At 49.8% G+C, this 15561-nt stretch overlaps 2 protein-coding genes across 3 annotated transcripts in view; one reads left to right on the top strand and one right to left on the bottom strand.

The window, feature by feature from the left end:
* LOC108963368 (uncharacterized) overlaps positions 1-12503 on the bottom strand; it is a 25277-nt gene extending 12774 nt beyond the window's left edge. For both annotated transcript variants that reach the window (XM_018923556.3, XM_030239610.2), the window contains exons 1-2: positions 12474-12503; positions 9603-9683 (exon numbers count right to left, since the gene is read on the bottom strand). The gene's annotated coding sequence lies outside the window, so the exon portion shown is untranslated. The remainder of the gene's footprint in view (positions 1-9602; positions 9684-12473) is intronic.
* On the top strand, positions 12057-15561 carry FOXI3 (forkhead box I3). Its single transcript, XM_030239609.2, has 2 exons — positions 12057-12864; positions 14045-15561. The coding sequence occupies exons 1-2, from the start codon at positions 12165-12167 to the stop codon at positions 14632-14634; spliced, it is 1290 nt and encodes a 429-aa protein (XP_030095469.1). The 5' UTR covers positions 12057-12164; the 3' UTR covers positions 14635-15561.

Genomic DNA, 15561 nt, shown 5'->3' with positions numbered 1-15561 from the left:
TCCTTGTAAATCATCTGCCCTAAGATTTCCTTTAGAAAAACCAAATAATGCGCATTAGGGAGCAGGGCTTGTGTCCTCTCCTAACACCAGGATCATTCCCTTTGAGGAATTTGAGCCTTCTCTTTTAAAACTGTATTGCACATGCACAGGTAGGTTCCCTAGAGATCAGGGACTTTGTATAAAAGCTGCTGTGCAAATAAAAAAGCCCTGTCCCTGAAAAGCTTACAGTCTAAACACATGAGACACATCAAGACTTTGACTGGAAGGATTTTAAAGACTAAGCACTTTGAGACAGAGAAAGCTACACATCACACAGAAAATCTGTGGAAAACTGTGGATAAATCCCATTTTGCTGAATCCTCACTTCTGCTCTTAACAGCTCCTTGGAGCACTGCCTGGCTTTTGCTAACAAAGCATTTGTCTTAGTAGCACACTTTGGGGAAATAAAACCCTGTGCCATTTTCATGTGGCAAGAACACGCAGCATCTTTCTGAAGGCCAAGATTCATATCAGGTGGAGCACAAATATTCACCAACCCTGGGCATGCCACAAAAGAAACCCTCTGCATTTAGCTTGTTGTGCCTTCAGTGAGTATTGACAAGTGGAAAAATCACGGGGAAGAGAGAGCCTGGTCTCAGGTTACCCCATAAATTGGCTAAGGCTGCAGAGGGGATTACAGTCCCAGAGCCACCCTAAGCACGGAGATGTCATTAGGGCAAAATCAAAGGTAACCATGGGGCTTGGCAGGTAACTGTCAACAGCCACGGGAAAGAGCCAGCCTGGGAAGGAGCTCCACGTCAGGATGAAATTCAGTCACCTTTATTTTCATTTCAGGTGAGGGGTCAAGCAGAAAAGCTATCCCCAGCGGCCTTTATTTACAGTTTTCAAGGGAGAGGCTGATGGAGCATTTAGAAGAAGAAGGATGAACCTGCTCTCCCTCACTCAGGCAGACCAGCCTGATGACAGACAGGGGATGCTGTAATGGCACAGGAGCTGGGAAGGAGCCTTTTATGAATGAAATGGCCGTGGTGCTAATGAAAAACTCCCAGTGTCTCAAATGGGGCCAGGACTTCATCTGTAATATTTGCAGGGAGCCCAAGGAAATGACTGTCCCACCAGGACACTCTCTGTAGGCAGGAGCTCACTCCCAGGACTGGTAACAACACAGAGCCCCATAAGCAAATTTCAAGGCATTTTTTTCAACATTTTTCTTTTACATTTTTATCTCCATGCTCCCTAGGCAACCAACCTGAATTTCTAGAAAACCACTATATATATATATTTTTATTTTCATCTAGACAGGTTTAAAATTTGCTATAAAATCCTTGCAAGGTTTTTGTATTTCTTTGGATCTCTTGCTGTTGAACAAATAGAGAAGCTATAAATGCTTTTGTGTTGTCAAGTCAGAGTAGCTGCATCCATGCTGGAAAAAATACCAAGGACTGTTCTGTGTTCTGAGCTCCCATCCACACAGCCCAGCGAGCACTCCCAGTAACAGACTGGTCTCATGGAAACTGCCACTGGAGAAGTTTATAGCCTCTGAGCCATGCCTGGGGATGGCAGAGTGCTGTAAATCCCAAAACATGCCTGGTGCCTGCTAATAACTGGGCAGCATGGAGTGCTGCAGGTCACTGCCAGGGCCCAATGCAGCAGTGGAAATGCAGCCACTGAGTCTGTTCTGGGCATCCAGGGCTCTCCTGTGCTGCTACCAGGTAAATGGAAGATCACTTGCAAGGGAGTTTTAAGTCCTCACAGCTTCCAGCTGACCAGCACGGGCAGGAGTGGGGTGGTGGCATCACACAAAAACCCCACAAGGCACAGCTCCAACTCCTCCATGGACTGTGGGTACAGCCAGGCCTCCTGCCATTCCCAGAAATCCCCACCCAGACAATGAAACAGACAACAAAGGGCAAAATTCCTCCTTTTCCATCAGGCACTGGAAACCTTCCTTCACCCTCCCTCCTCTTTAAAGACCTAAACCCAAGCAGCAGCCAGTTTTGCAAGGGTTAACCAGCATGAAATGAATGTGGAGAGACAGTCCAGGACTGTAATCACTTATTATTTTCAGGTAATATGCTTTATCTCTGGCTAATCTCCTCATCTGGAGAAACACTCAGTGCAGACAAGAGTCACTGAGGTTATCTCTGATGCTGGGGCTCCACGGGCTGCTGGCTGCCATGGACCCAGGAGAGGCCAAGGAGAGGACTTCAATTATGGCCTGAACTATGCTCTGCTAGCTGAAAGGCCATTGTTTAATCTACTAGAAATCATCCATTTTAGCAGATAAAGGGATTACTTGGGTTTTCTTTCCCCCAAGAACAGCATGTTATTCCAACTACTAATGGAACATTCGGTATTTAATTAAAGAAAAAGCACGGGGAGAAGCCACACAGGCATCAACATCACTTCTGGGGAAATTCAAATTGATTGTCACCCTTTGATGCTGCTCAATCACCTCTATCTCACTCACCCTTCCTACAACCCAGATTAAATCATCTGGTTCTCTCCATCCTGAGCAATTTTGTTTTTTTCCTAAGGGATCCCATCCAAAACTTTGGGACTATGTGATGTGAATTCACCGCTCTGCAGGAACTTCCTGACTTGTAAAGAGCCAGATTACACTCTCCTTGTCAAGGGGAGAGTGTGGAAATTTGGTTTTGCCTCTTCCACACACTTGGTGTTGGCTGCTGTCTGCCAGGGCTCTGTCTGCCTGGCCCATTAGAGTGACCTGGGGACACAGGTCCCACGTTTGGAAACTCCAAGTGGCTTCAGTGCTCATGGATGAGCTGGAACTGCTGCATGCAAAAATCTGCTCCTTGTCCCTTTTCCCTCCCAGTTCCCTTGGCTTTTCCATCTCCATTTTCTGAGATGTTTGCCCTTTATTTTTTGTCCCACAGACTAATGACCATTAAGGGCAGTTACAAATAATTCCGAGTGCTCCTCTGTGCTCCTCCTTTTTTTGTGTGTCCTCCACCCCTTCCATCCACAGACTGTGGACCCAGAGGGTCTCTGGGGGAATATTAAGATGCAGATGCAAATGCAGGGTATAAGGGTGCACACTTATGTTGAGAAAATTGTAAACTTACAACAAAAAAATCCAAATGAAAAGCAATAAACTAATTTCTGTTAACATCTGAATCGTAACCCCCTTCCCCTTAGCAGAATAAAGAACAGGGTATGTTCAAGGAGATTATCCATCCATGCAGCAGTCAGAGCTTCCTCACAGAGATGACTTTTGGCACATCCTCCTGCTGACTGTCCCAGTCCTGGCACACTCCCAAAATCAGTGACACCTCATTGCAAACCCCAGCTGTCTTTTTGTTGGTTTTATTTTTGCCTGACCATTCATTTCTTTGCACACAAAGCAAGGACAGGGACCAACTGAGCAGCCTGATTTTTTCCTTCCATAATTTTTCTGTGTCTTTCATGGCTGTTTCAGCTGATCTGCTCCCACATGTGCCAGCTACATCCTCCTCCAGATCTCTGTGAGGGATCTGCTGTGTGCCAGAATGTCCAAGACAAACAGGGCTGCCCATCTTGTCCACCCAGCTGCTGCCTGTCCATGCAGTTCCCATCCTTTCTTCCCTTCCTCCTGGCCTTTGCCTGGCTCATGCCAATGTTTGATCTGCACCATCCATCACAGGACACAGCAACCTGACTCTGCAGGCCTGAGGAACCGGCACCACCACTGGAGATGTGATCATCTTCAGGTTTTTGATCTTCTGCCTTTGCCCAAAGTCCTTGGTGACTGTAACTCCATCCTTCGCTTTCTACAGGCAGCTCCAGAAGTTGCTGTGAGTTATCAAGGCACCCTGTCTGCTGCCAGCCATGGTGTTGAACCAGTTGTTCAGCTTGTTCTTGACCAGCACTGCTGACCTCACCTCTCCACCATGTTCTTCAGCAGCTTCTTACACATATCACATGGCCCTAGGACACTCCACACACCTATTGCAACATTCCAGGTCAAATGACTTTTTGAAATTGTGCAACTGAAGACATCAAGTACTCCTTGATATCTCTGAACCTGCCAGGGACCAGCCTCTTGTGCTGGTTTTGCTGTACTGTCCCTCTTGCTCTGTGGAAATGATTTTACCTTCTGACTCCTCCAGCAAGGAGCACAGTGAGGAATTTGCCTGGGTGTCAGGAAACACACAACGTTTGGAAGGTCCCTTGTGCAAACTCACCCACTAGGAACCCTTTTCCTTCTTTAAGGGATCTTTTCTTTCCTGAAAACATCCTGGTTGGGCCAGGGCCCCATGCCACAGCCACATCAATCCATTCTCAGCCCCTCAGAATTCTTCAGTCTCCTGGCCTAGAATAGAATTAGAGAATGGTTTGGGTTGGAAGAGACCCTAAAGATCATCCAATTTCAACACCCCTAGCATGGGCAAGGACATTTTCTGCTAGACCTGATTGTTCTCAGTCCTGTCCAACCTGGACTTGAACACTTCCAGGGATGAGGCAGGTTCTCCAGCCAACCTGTGCCAGAGCCTCACCACCCTCACAAAGGATTTCTTCCTAATTTCCAATCCAAACGTGCCTTCTCAGTCTAAAGCCATTCCCCCTTGTCCTGTCATGACATGCCCTTGTAAAAAGTCCCTCTCCAGCTTTTCTGTAGGCTCCCTTCAGGTACTGAAAGGCTGCAATAAAGTCACCTCAGAGCCTTCTTTTCTCCAAGCCAAACAATTCCAATTCTCTCAGTCTTCTCTGCACCTTTGCTAGCAAGATGGTCTTGTCAGCCTGCTTCTGAGGCATTATAATCTCCCAAACACTGAGAATCTCTAAATCTCCTGATGGGTCATCTTTAAAAACTCTGGTAATATTTCCCCCATCTCTTCAGCCTTCCCTCAAAGCAGGGAGATCTCTTCAACATGAATGCAGAAGACCCCAGGGGAAACCCAGGCCTTGCACTTTCTCTCCTTGTAAATTTTGGTTTTACTAAAAGCCAATCAGAGCTTTTCAGCTCTGTTGACTGTTTAGTTTTCACACTTGCACTTCTTTTTGCTTGCATGAGCCCCATGAGAGCCTGCAGGCCCTTGCCATGTCCTGGTTAGTGTTGCCCTTGCTGGTTTTTGACATGTGCCAGTCACTCACAAATGTCACACGGGCACATGGGTGGTTCCCTCTCAAGGTCAGGCTTAGGCACACCCTGACTGGTACCAAAATCACCTCAAATCCTTCAAAGAAATCCAGGAAGTTCTTCCTCAGCATCAGTCATAGGAGCCCATGGAGCTGTGAGCATCAGGGAACCTGGGCCACAGCCCTGAACAGAAGGGCTGATTTCTGTAAGGAGACAAATCTTGAGTTTACCAGGTTTGGTTTTCTATAAGTGTGAGTCCTGCTGATGCCTCTCTGGAGTTTTGCATCACTGCCTTAAGGTTTTCCCATGTGGTGTCACTGCCTTGTCTGTCCACCTGATTTTCAAAGGCACACAGGATTGTGCTGGAATCTTCAAGTGGCTCATTAGCAGTGAGATTTTACCCAAACTGACCTCAGACTCCTGCTTCTGCTGGCCAAAGCTCCCATCAGCAGCAATCCTTCTGCTGGACCACCTCCCCTCATCAGACACTGACCAAGTTGGAGACACCAAATAGCCAAGAAGAGTGAACAGACTTCAAAATGTTTCCTTTCAGTGTCACTGTGCTCAGCTGTCTCTGTGTGACCAGCTGAACTGAGCCCCTGCTCTCTGCCCTGCTCCAGTTCTGGCCTCTGATTCCTGCTCTGACTTTGTCCTTCATCCTCAAGCTCCAGGTTTTGCTAGAATATTTACAGACTACAAACAAGTCACCCCTAATATGTCCTTAAAGAGAAGAAATTAAAGAGAATTCCCTGAGAAGCTTCAAGCTGCACATTGTCTGGTGGTATCTGCTCACAAATATGGTCCCAGTTTTAGCTTAAATCCTGTGGTTATTGGTATTATATTTAACTGGATAATAAACAACTTCATCCCTGTTGTTTTACCCAGCTACTCATGATTTTATAGGTGCCACCACAATTTCATACAGCCCTGATATGGAGTTATTACAAATTCTTATTCTTGGGCCTCATTCACCCCAAAAAGCAGAACAAGGAACAGCTGATTGTTCTCAAGAACCACAATAACCTTTTAAAAAATTTTTAATTTTTGATACAGACTCCATCATCTCTTCAATAGAACCTTTTTTCCCTAAATGTGTCCTTTTGTTTTTCCATATTGAAAGACACCCTGCCCATTTGCCCCCCATTCCAAGGCAGAGATAACTCTGTGTCACTGAGCTGTTCTCTTCCTTATTTAACATTCCATACCCTCAATTTTAGACTCCTTCACAACTGGTAGACAATGATCCTTTATTTCCCCCCTAAATCGATGACAGAAACAGAATAATGAACAAATTTCCACCAAATTTCCCTGAACAGAGACTCAGGGATTATTTTTCACAGTGAAATTCTGAGATCTTGGTTTAACCAGTTGGATCCACCTAATTTGCACTACAGTGATTTTACTTCAGGTTGTAAAACCCACCTCCAAAACAGAACGTATCAAACACTTTCAGAAATCACATCAAGAGTTGCTCCCTCTTGCTGGAGAGAAACAGCAAACTAATTTGACAAGGTCTATTTTCTACCTACACACACTTGTTGGCATCAGTGTCATTTTCTTCCTTTAAGAAGGAAATTAATCATTAATTAAGAGATGCACCCATGCATTTCCTGCCTTTAACAGTGAAGGGCTGAAAGTCTGAGCATCACTAAATCATTAGCCCAAAGTTTTTAAATAGTGAGCCAATATCAGTTTTCTTAGTGCTCTAAAACCCTCCTAGTCCCAAAATGAAAAGCCAGCCCACACAAAATGTTCCTGGTTCAGAGAGTTCTGGAACCCTTGGCTGTGAATTACCAGGACTGGCTGATCATAAAATATTTCACTTATGTGGCTGCTATTTAACATAATCCCTAGGTATTAATGGAGCCCAAAATGTTCTTTTGCCAGCACCTGAAACTAACACACAATCTGATTTTTTCTGCCCCAGACAAACATGGAAAAGAAATTCTAATTTAATACTCCTCTATTTCCTTGTGGTGGTGGTGGTGATAGCAGCCACTGCCTTTACCTACTAATAGTTTTGATTATTTTTACCTTAGCTGACCATAAATTTATATTTTTCTGTTTCTCTTACTCATTCCAGAGTGGGGGTGGCTCATTCAGATGAATTAGGACCAAAAGATTTTGCCCTTTACCTTACCCTACAGGAGTGATCCCTACAGAATAACCAGCCCAGAACACCAAGCTCCATTTCAAATATCCCATTACACACAAAAAACATTTAAAAAGTCCAGAGATGCTTTATTTCAGCCCAGGTCAATTTCTTGCTCTAGGCAGGAGGGAAGGAGCCCCTTGCTTAACATTCCTCCCAGAAAAGACACAACCCAACAGTACCAAGTCAGGCACACCTCATTGCCTGAAAAGTGGATTTTTTTACTGCTGGAAAAGTAAAATGAGGAAGGATTAAATTCGTGTGATCAGAGTGAGGATTTTAAAATACTTTATATGAATCTTAAGCCTGAGGAGAGGCTGGAGGAATGCAGAGTGCTGAGAACTTCTGCAAACGTGTTTCCAAACCCCTGGAGCGTGTGCTTAATCCAGCCACAAACAGGTGACTTCCTTCTGTCCCCCACCAGGTTCCTTTCCCCCCCAAAACACAAAAGTCAGGCTTCTTTCCCAGTTTTGGTGAAATCACTTCTGATACACAGAGCTACTGAAGCCTGGCCACATCCCTCAGTCCCTCCAAACTCTGAAATTCCCACTTGCAACCATCTCACTCCGGAGGTGTCTGTTTAATCCCACTCTTAGTGGGAGCACAGCTCTGGGTACTTTACAGGGGTTGCAAACAATGAAGCTTTTATCAAACTTCAGCTAATCGGTCTCTAACAAGCTCTCACTCAGGAAGGGGCTAGGCAGGCCCAGGCTAAAGCTAACCTGAGGGGAAAGAAAAGGACTGGGAAGACGGTGTTCTTCTCAAACTGGATTAGTGCTCCAGTCAGCCACAGAAACACTTGTGAGAGCACAGCAGCCACAAAAACCAGGGAGAAGTGGACACAGAGCAGACACTGCTCCTTTCAACCAGGATTTGCTCCCAGCAGCGCAATCTAGCTTGTGATGAACTATGATTTATCCCTTGTTTTGTGGCTCCATGACACTCAGCAACACAGCACTGACTGAGAAAATATTAATATAAATAACCCAAAACTTAAACCCTCGGTTTGCAGCCTGCAGAGTTTAACAGAGACTGTGAACTCCCAACCAAACCAAGCCTGTTGTTGGTAGCCTGAACATGGTGGGATGAGGACACCTCCCCAGGAAACATGGTAGAGCCTGAAAAATCAAGAAAAGGTTTGAAAACCTCTGATCTCATCATAAGGAGAGCTGGCAAAATTAGAGTGTCAGAACTTCAGTCCAGTAGATGACCAGATACAGAGAGGGAGGAATATACATCATTGTCCTTAGGTAAGGGACTAAAATTACTTTAACCTGTGTACACATACACAAAACATCCTTCCCAAATTCACAGCAGTGAAACATCTATTGCACACCACCAGGTATTCTCTGTTAGCCATTTGCAGGACAAATCAGGGGTTGAGAGAATAAAAGAGATGTTATATTAGCATATTATTGGGAGGAATAGGGAGAAAAATGCTTGGCTCTAAGGAAGAGAGGGATACTGATCTTAAATTTAATTTGAGCTGCTCTTAGTCAATTCCTTATTGTTCTTGAGCATGGAGACACTGGAATACTTCAAGAGAAAAAATATTTTTTCCATCTTGCCTCTGAGGATGAAGAACTCATTCCCAATTTCACTGATCACTCTGGAGTTAGATAGAAAAGAATTTTTACTGAGCAGATTTTATGTGGACCACGGAGTCACCACCTTGCTCCTCACCAGCCCTGGGGAAAGAGCAAGACTCAGATTGCAAATGCAGCCAAAACAAAACAAACTTGCAGAGATCTGGAGCCATTTGAAGGGCTCCAGATCTCTGGGCTTCTCTATCCTCCTGGCAAAGGCAAGAGAAGCCAATATGGGCTATTGTGTTCTGTTCCCCCAACACACACCCTGTTCCTGGAGCTCAGCATCCTTGGGAAATGAAGAGAGGTCCAGCTGGGTGAAGCTATCTGTTCCCACTGCTCAGCTCTGAAGCATTTTCAGGCTTCTGTGTTCAGCTGCACACACACCTGAGATCCACCAGGAAAGTGGAGCCTGTACCTACATGTTCAGAGGAGCAGGGCCCCAGAGGCACAGCCAGTGTCTTCCTGCAGGGAGAAAAGTGCGTGTGCATGACAAGGACAGGCACAGCACCTGAGCCAACGGTGGGGACAGCACCAGGCAAGGATGGGGGGAAGGATCCTGCTCTCCTGCAGCACTTGGGAAGCCTGGAAACACTTTCCAAGGCAGCTGGCTGGAAAGGTTTGCATTTCACCCCAGCTGGCTGGGGCTACATCTCAGCCCAGCTTGAGGTGCCACAGGCTCCTCTAGCCAGCACATCTCACTGCCCACTCCCAGAGCCAACAAAGCTGCTGAAACCAAGCCCCAAATCTGCTCCAGAGATGGACAGTAGCCTCAGACTCCTACCTTGAAACTGATTTCAGTTTGGTGTTTCATCATCTTTTGCCAGCTCCCCGGTGTGTTTCTGTAAAGGTCTCCCAGAGCTCTCTAGGAAAAAAAGGAGCGTTTAGAGAGCAGAGAGTGCTGGATCTCTTAATGCTCTCCTCATGCCTTGGCAGAAGGGAGCAGCAACAGGTCTGTACTGAGAGCTGAGGATGTTTCGAGGCAACCCTGCATGCTACTTGCAGGATAAATGCATTAAGAAAATTAAATGTTTTTACAGCCGTCACAGCATCAAAGCTCTATTCTCTCCACTCTTTAAATTAAGTGTTGGTTTGTATATCCATGCCATCCCAGCTATGTAATAACCTCTCTAAAGCTATTTTTGTTTCACATTCCTTACTATTCGGTAAAGCAAGCTGGAGTTTTCTGAGGACACGCGTTTTTATGAGAGCTAATTCAGCATTATTTTCTAACCCGTTTCCTTTGTTGGAGGCAGAGAAATCAGCTAAGGGAAGCTCCAAGGCAGCACCCCATGCCTGTGAGGGAAACTGCCTTCCCCGTCTGGCCATAGCCGGGCTGCTCCTCTAGATGGCTCTGCCTTTGCCCAAAAACATCAAATCCCTGGAGCAAAAACCTCAATTTCTAGCGATACGGAGATACCACTGACTGCTCCTCTCCCTGCCGCAACGATCACGGGGGTTTTGGCCAAACGGATAAACACAGATTTGCTGTAATTTTAGAAAATAATATTTTCGGTTTAGCTCTTCAGACTCGGAGAGAAATTGCTTTTTAAAAGTCTACCCGTTTCTTGTCCTTTAAACGTCCCTTCTAGCTGTGATTTCTCTGTAAACTGCTTGCTTTGGATGCCTGTTGTCCTGTTGGACTTCAAACCGGCATTTTCCAGCGTGACCCTGCTCTAAAAAAGATGAGGAGCTCTTAGAAATCTTAAAGAAAAGGAAGCTGAGAAGGGAAAAGGCACCTTGTGAAACGTAATGTAAACTTTTCTCCTGCCGTTCTGGATAATTAAATACACACGGGAAGCTCTTTTCCCAAGGGATACAAAATAAAATCAGCAAAAAGCAAAAGTGACAGCAACAAAATAACAACAGAAAAAGAAAAAAAAACCCACACACGCACACACACAAAAACCCAAGAAAACCAAAAAAAAAAAAAAAAAAAAAAACCCAACAAAGCCCCCGAACGCTTCTCTTTATGATTAAAGGAGAAAAACCCAAATCCTAATTGTTTAACTCAGACACTTTTCAGTGCTTTTCCGTCTCAAAAACCGTTTGTTCATTTGTTTTAAAACGAAATACAAAGTTGAAAATCCTTCGGCTATTATATCCCTGCTCAAATCACGCAGGGGATGAAAATTTGAGATTGAAGTCAGCTCGGGAAAGCTTCACTGGTTTACACGTGCTTTTATAACTATTTTATGGAAGACATAAAATGCAAAGACTTTTCCCGAACCATCCTCTCTGCCCCAAATCCTGTTGTCAGACCAAGACACCCGGCGCTTGCAGAGAGTGTATCGTGTATACACCTGGGAAGGGCATTTTTTGGCATTTTTACCAGCAGAAAACTGAATAACAACTCAATTTAAGAACGGGGAATTAAATGTACATCTCGTGTACCTGGTATTTAGACAAAGTCTCTAAATCATCTCGCACTACTGACGGTTTTTTTGTTGTTACACATGTGCTTTGTCCGGGACCAGAAGATTTGTCGGAGCTGGCCCCTGTGTGGATCCTGGCTGTCGGGATCGTTACGAACACCGAGAGCTTTTTCTCTGCAAAAGGATGCGCTTTCCGTTCAGGCTGCCCCGGAGCACTAAGGCGAAAATAACTTTTATTCACTAAATCTCGCCCCCCATCCGCCAGCCCGTTCAGCCCGCGGTACGAGAGAAGACATCAGTGGGGTTTGTTTGTTTAATTCGAGCAATTCCTCATCCAAAATTAATGAACGGCGATCTCAGCCACGGCTGTTGGGAGACGGGCGGCAAAACTACACTTCAAGAACAGAGTTTAAGCGAATTCCTCCCTTGGTGCTCCCGTCGGGGGAACCGCAGCGATGCGGGGCCGAAGGGATCGGGGGCGATCGCATCCGTGGGAAAGCGGGATGGCATCCCAGAGCGCCGGGACAGCTCCGGTGCGGGGGCGACCGGGCAGCACCGGGAGAGACCCCCAGGTCGGCAAGGTGGGGGACGGGCACAGCACGGGGTGGGTGGGTCCGGCTCAGGGATGCTGCCCCCGCGCTGCCGGGAGCCAAATCCTTGGCGCCTCCCGCAGCTCCCCCGCCGGTCCCTCCCCCACCGCCGCTCTCGGGGCCCGGCCTTGCCCCCCTCCGCCTCCCCGGCCGCCGCCGAGCCGCGCTACTGGCTGCTCCCTGCGCGCCGCCGCCGCCCGCCCAGCCCCGGCCCCGGCCGCGGGCGGGGAGTGCGGGCGCACGGCAGCGCCTATAAGGGCGCCGCGCCGCAGCCCCCCGGGAGTTTTTGGTCTAGGGCCACCGGGGCCGCGGGGCGGGGGGTGTCGCCGGGAGAGCACGGGAGCGGGGGGGAGCGCCGGCCGCCCTGCATGGCCAGGGATTATGAGCGCCGGTGAGTTGCAGCAGGCGCAGCCCAGAGCCTCGGCGCCGGCGGCCGCCCCCGCGCCCCCGCAGCCCCGCAGCGCGCAGGAAGCCCCCGACATGGCCGTGTACTGCAGCGAGAACTTCAGCGTCTACCCCCAGCCCAGCCTTCACCCGCCCGGCGCCGCCGCTGCCGCCGCCGCGGCCGCCGCCGCCGCTGCCGCCGCCGCCGCCTCCTCGGGGCAGCGGGCGGGCGGGTACGCGCTGGGGGACTACGGGGCTCCCGCCAACGCCGGCTACCTGTGGGGCATGAACAGCCCCGCGCCCTACCTGCAGGGCCCGCCCGGCGCCGCCGCCGCCGCCGCCGCGCCCTTCTTGCCGCCCGCCTCGTACGGCTGCTCGCGGGGCGGGCAGCTCGTGGGCTCGCCCCCGGCGCCCGGCTCGCCGTCGGCGGGCGGCGCGGAGCTGAGCTGGCTGAGCCTGGCCAGCCAGGAGGAGCTGCTGAAGCTGGTGCGGCCGCCCTACTCGTACTCGGCGCTGATCGCCATGGCCATCCAGAGCGCGCCCGAGAGGAAGCTCACCCTCAGCCACATCTACCAGTACGTGGCCGAGAACTTCCCCTTCTACAAGCGCAGCAAGGCCGGGTGGCAGAACAGCATCCGCCACAACCTCAGCCTCAACGACTGCTTCCGCAAGGTGCCCCGCGACGAGGACGACCCCGGTGAGGTGCCGCGCCGGGCGGGAGGGATGGCTGGGCAGCGGGGAACGGCGGCTGCGGACACCGGCACCGCCGTCAGAGAGCGGCGGCAGCGAACCCGTGGCCGGGGGGTCCCCTGTCCCCTCCTAGTCGGGCGCTGTCCCGACACCGCGCTCTGCGTCCCCCCTGGGCCAGCGCAGTGATGAGCTCGCGTTTTTCCATCCTTTCTAGTGGGATGCTGTGACGGGACCGCGCTGCGCGTCCCCTCGGGGGCCAGCGCAGTGATGGGACCGCGCTGCCCCGTCCCCTGACCCGGGCTCTGTGATGTGTCCATTCCCTTTCGCCCAGCCCGGCCCGGCGCTGCCCCGCGGGAGGTGTAGGCGGGGGCCGGCCGGCCCCAGCCCTCGCCCCCTCCCCGAGCAGCCCGGGAGCGCCGGTTGTGCAAGGCCCGGTTCCTTCGGCCCGTGATTCACGGCTCCCCTCCCTGCCCGCCGCTGCCCGGGCCGGCCCCGGGGCGCAGCCGGTGCCCGGGAGTGGGCGGAGGCGCGCCCGGACAGCGCTGGTCCGGCCCGGCGGTGCCGGGACGTGTCGGGCTGGAGCCGCTTGGGACCTTGTGGGGTCACTGCGCCCGTCCCGGCCGTGGGCAGGAGGCGCTGATGCCAGCTGATGCCACCACAGTACCCCGCACCAACGCTTGTGCGAGGGGCAGCTTGTTTGCAGCCCCTGCAAACAAGCAAGCTCAGTGCTGCTGGCCTGCCGTCCCCTCGGAGTGCCTGAGTGTGCCAGCCCGCCTCTCCATCAGCTTTTCCATGAGCCATGGCCCGGGCACTGCCTTGTCACCACTGCTGAGATGGCTGTAAGTGGCCCAGCTTCTGTGAGGCAGCCAGAGCAAGGGGAGCCCCTCTTCACATTCTCTTTAGCCAGGTTGGAGGTACAGGTGCAGATCTGTTTGTGCTTTAGGATGGGGAGGTTCCCTTCTATGTGGTCTTAAGGTTCACTTGGGCATTGGAGGGATGGAGGTGGAAATGTCCTGGAGACAGGTTTTGGTTCCATGTACTGGACAACAGAGGGAGGAGGAGCAGGTGCAGGAGCGATGGGGGCTCTGCGCCAGGTGGGCAAGACACGGATACTGCTTATCTGTCAGCAGCAGGGCTCGCTGTCACAGAAGCTGACTTTCTCTCTTGTGTCTCCTGTTTTCCACCAGGGAAGGGAAACTACTGGACCTTAGATCCCAACTGTGAGAAGATGTTTGACAACGGGAACTTCCGCCGCAAACGCAAGCGGCGCTCCGAGCCCAACGCGCCCGCGGCCGCCTCTGCGGCCTCCTCTCTGGGGGGCCTGAAGGCCGAGGAAGAGCGACCCATCCCAGCCACAGGCAAACCATGTGGAAACAGCCCACCCCCAGAGCTGGACCCCTCACCCTCTGCCAGGGACCATCCCAAAAGCTCCTCTCCCTCCAGTATCATTTCATCCACGCCCAGCTGTCTCAGCACCTTCTTCAGCGGCATGAGCTCCCTGAGCGGCGGAGGCAGCCGGCTGACGGGGGGTCTCAGTGGTGACCTGCATCACAGGAACTTCTCTGCTGGACAGCTGAGCAGTGGCACTTTCACCCCTTCCAGCAGCTCTTCTCAGGAGGTGCCTTCCCCAGACCAGCTGCAGCGGGTTGCAGGACCTTCCCCTGCCTACTACAGCTCCTTCCACCCCAGCAGCGGCAGCCAGGGAGCCCAGTACAACCACTACTACAACTTCACAGTCAACAGCCTCATCTACACACGGGATGGGACAGAGGTGTAGGGCTGGGGCAGCCAGCCAGCGCTGCAAAGGGAAAGGGAGTTGGACCATGAGCTTTTGCAAACAGCATTTCAACGTGGACACTTCCCAGGAGTTCTTCCAGGAAGATTGATCTTCTCACCTTTCAAAATAAGAGCACCCCTCAAGCACCAGCAGAAAGCAGATGCAATGTTTTTTCCCCCATCAAGGAAAGCGTTAGGTGGTGTAGATGGTTTGCCATCTAAATTCTGCGGGCGTGAACTGAATTATTGTTTTCAGAGGTTTCTAATCCTGAATGTAGAACAAGAAGTTTTAAATCCATAGCCATAAAGTGGTATTGGCAAGTGTCAAGCGTAGACATCCACTGAGTCTTAGAAAAGAACAGGGAAAAAAAATGAAGAGATTTCTTATGAAGTGCCTTGTACAATGTATTAAAAAACCTCTTCTGCCAGCAATTGCCTCTGTAAGCCCTTGCTTGTGCCCTGGTCCTGCAATATGCAATGCACGGGGGGAACACCCTCTATAAACACCCACCCAAAACCTCCTCAAATTCACAGAGAGGTCTTCCTGTGTCTGGCATATTGTACTGCAGGGCTGTGTCTTGTAAAACAATCTTCTTTCCCTGAGCTTAGTACCAAAGATAACTCTAGCCACGCAGCTTTAGCACAAGAATAAACACTGGGGTATTTTTATACATATTTGTACGTAATGTAACTCTTCTGTACATAGGTTTCTATGTGGTTTTATATTTGTAAATTATGCTCTGGAGCTGTACTTATTTATAATGTGTTTTAAACTTTGTTAAAGTTTATTTTACTTTGTTTCCCCCCTTTTCGTTGTTTTATTTGTTTTGAATTTTTTGTTGGTTTTGTTTTTGTTTTTAGTGTATTACTGAAACTTTTCAGGCTGAACAGCTGTTGGGAATAAAATATTAACAATTGTTAGATATTG

The sequence above is a fragment of the Serinus canaria genome, chromosome 4 (genome assembly GCF_022539315.1).
Source record: "Serinus canaria isolate serCan28SL12 chromosome 4, serCan2020, whole genome shotgun sequence".
NCBI lineage: Eukaryota > Metazoa > Chordata > Aves > Passeriformes > Fringillidae > Serinus > Serinus canaria.
The sequence above is the reverse complement of the archived record's forward strand: the minus strand, read 5'-3'. Positions and strand labels throughout refer to the sequence as shown.

What these genes read in the sequence shown, in the direction of transcription:
- FOXI3 (XM_030239609.2), top strand. Translation starts at nt 12,165, where the DNA reads ATGAGCGCCGGTGAGTTGCAGCAGGCGCAGCCCAGAGCCTCGGCGCCG. An exon ending in CCGCGACGAGGACGACCCCG is followed by an intron (nt 12,865 to 14,044) that starts GTGAGGTGCCGC and finishes GTTTTCCACCAG; the next exon opens with GGAAGGGAAACTACTGGACC.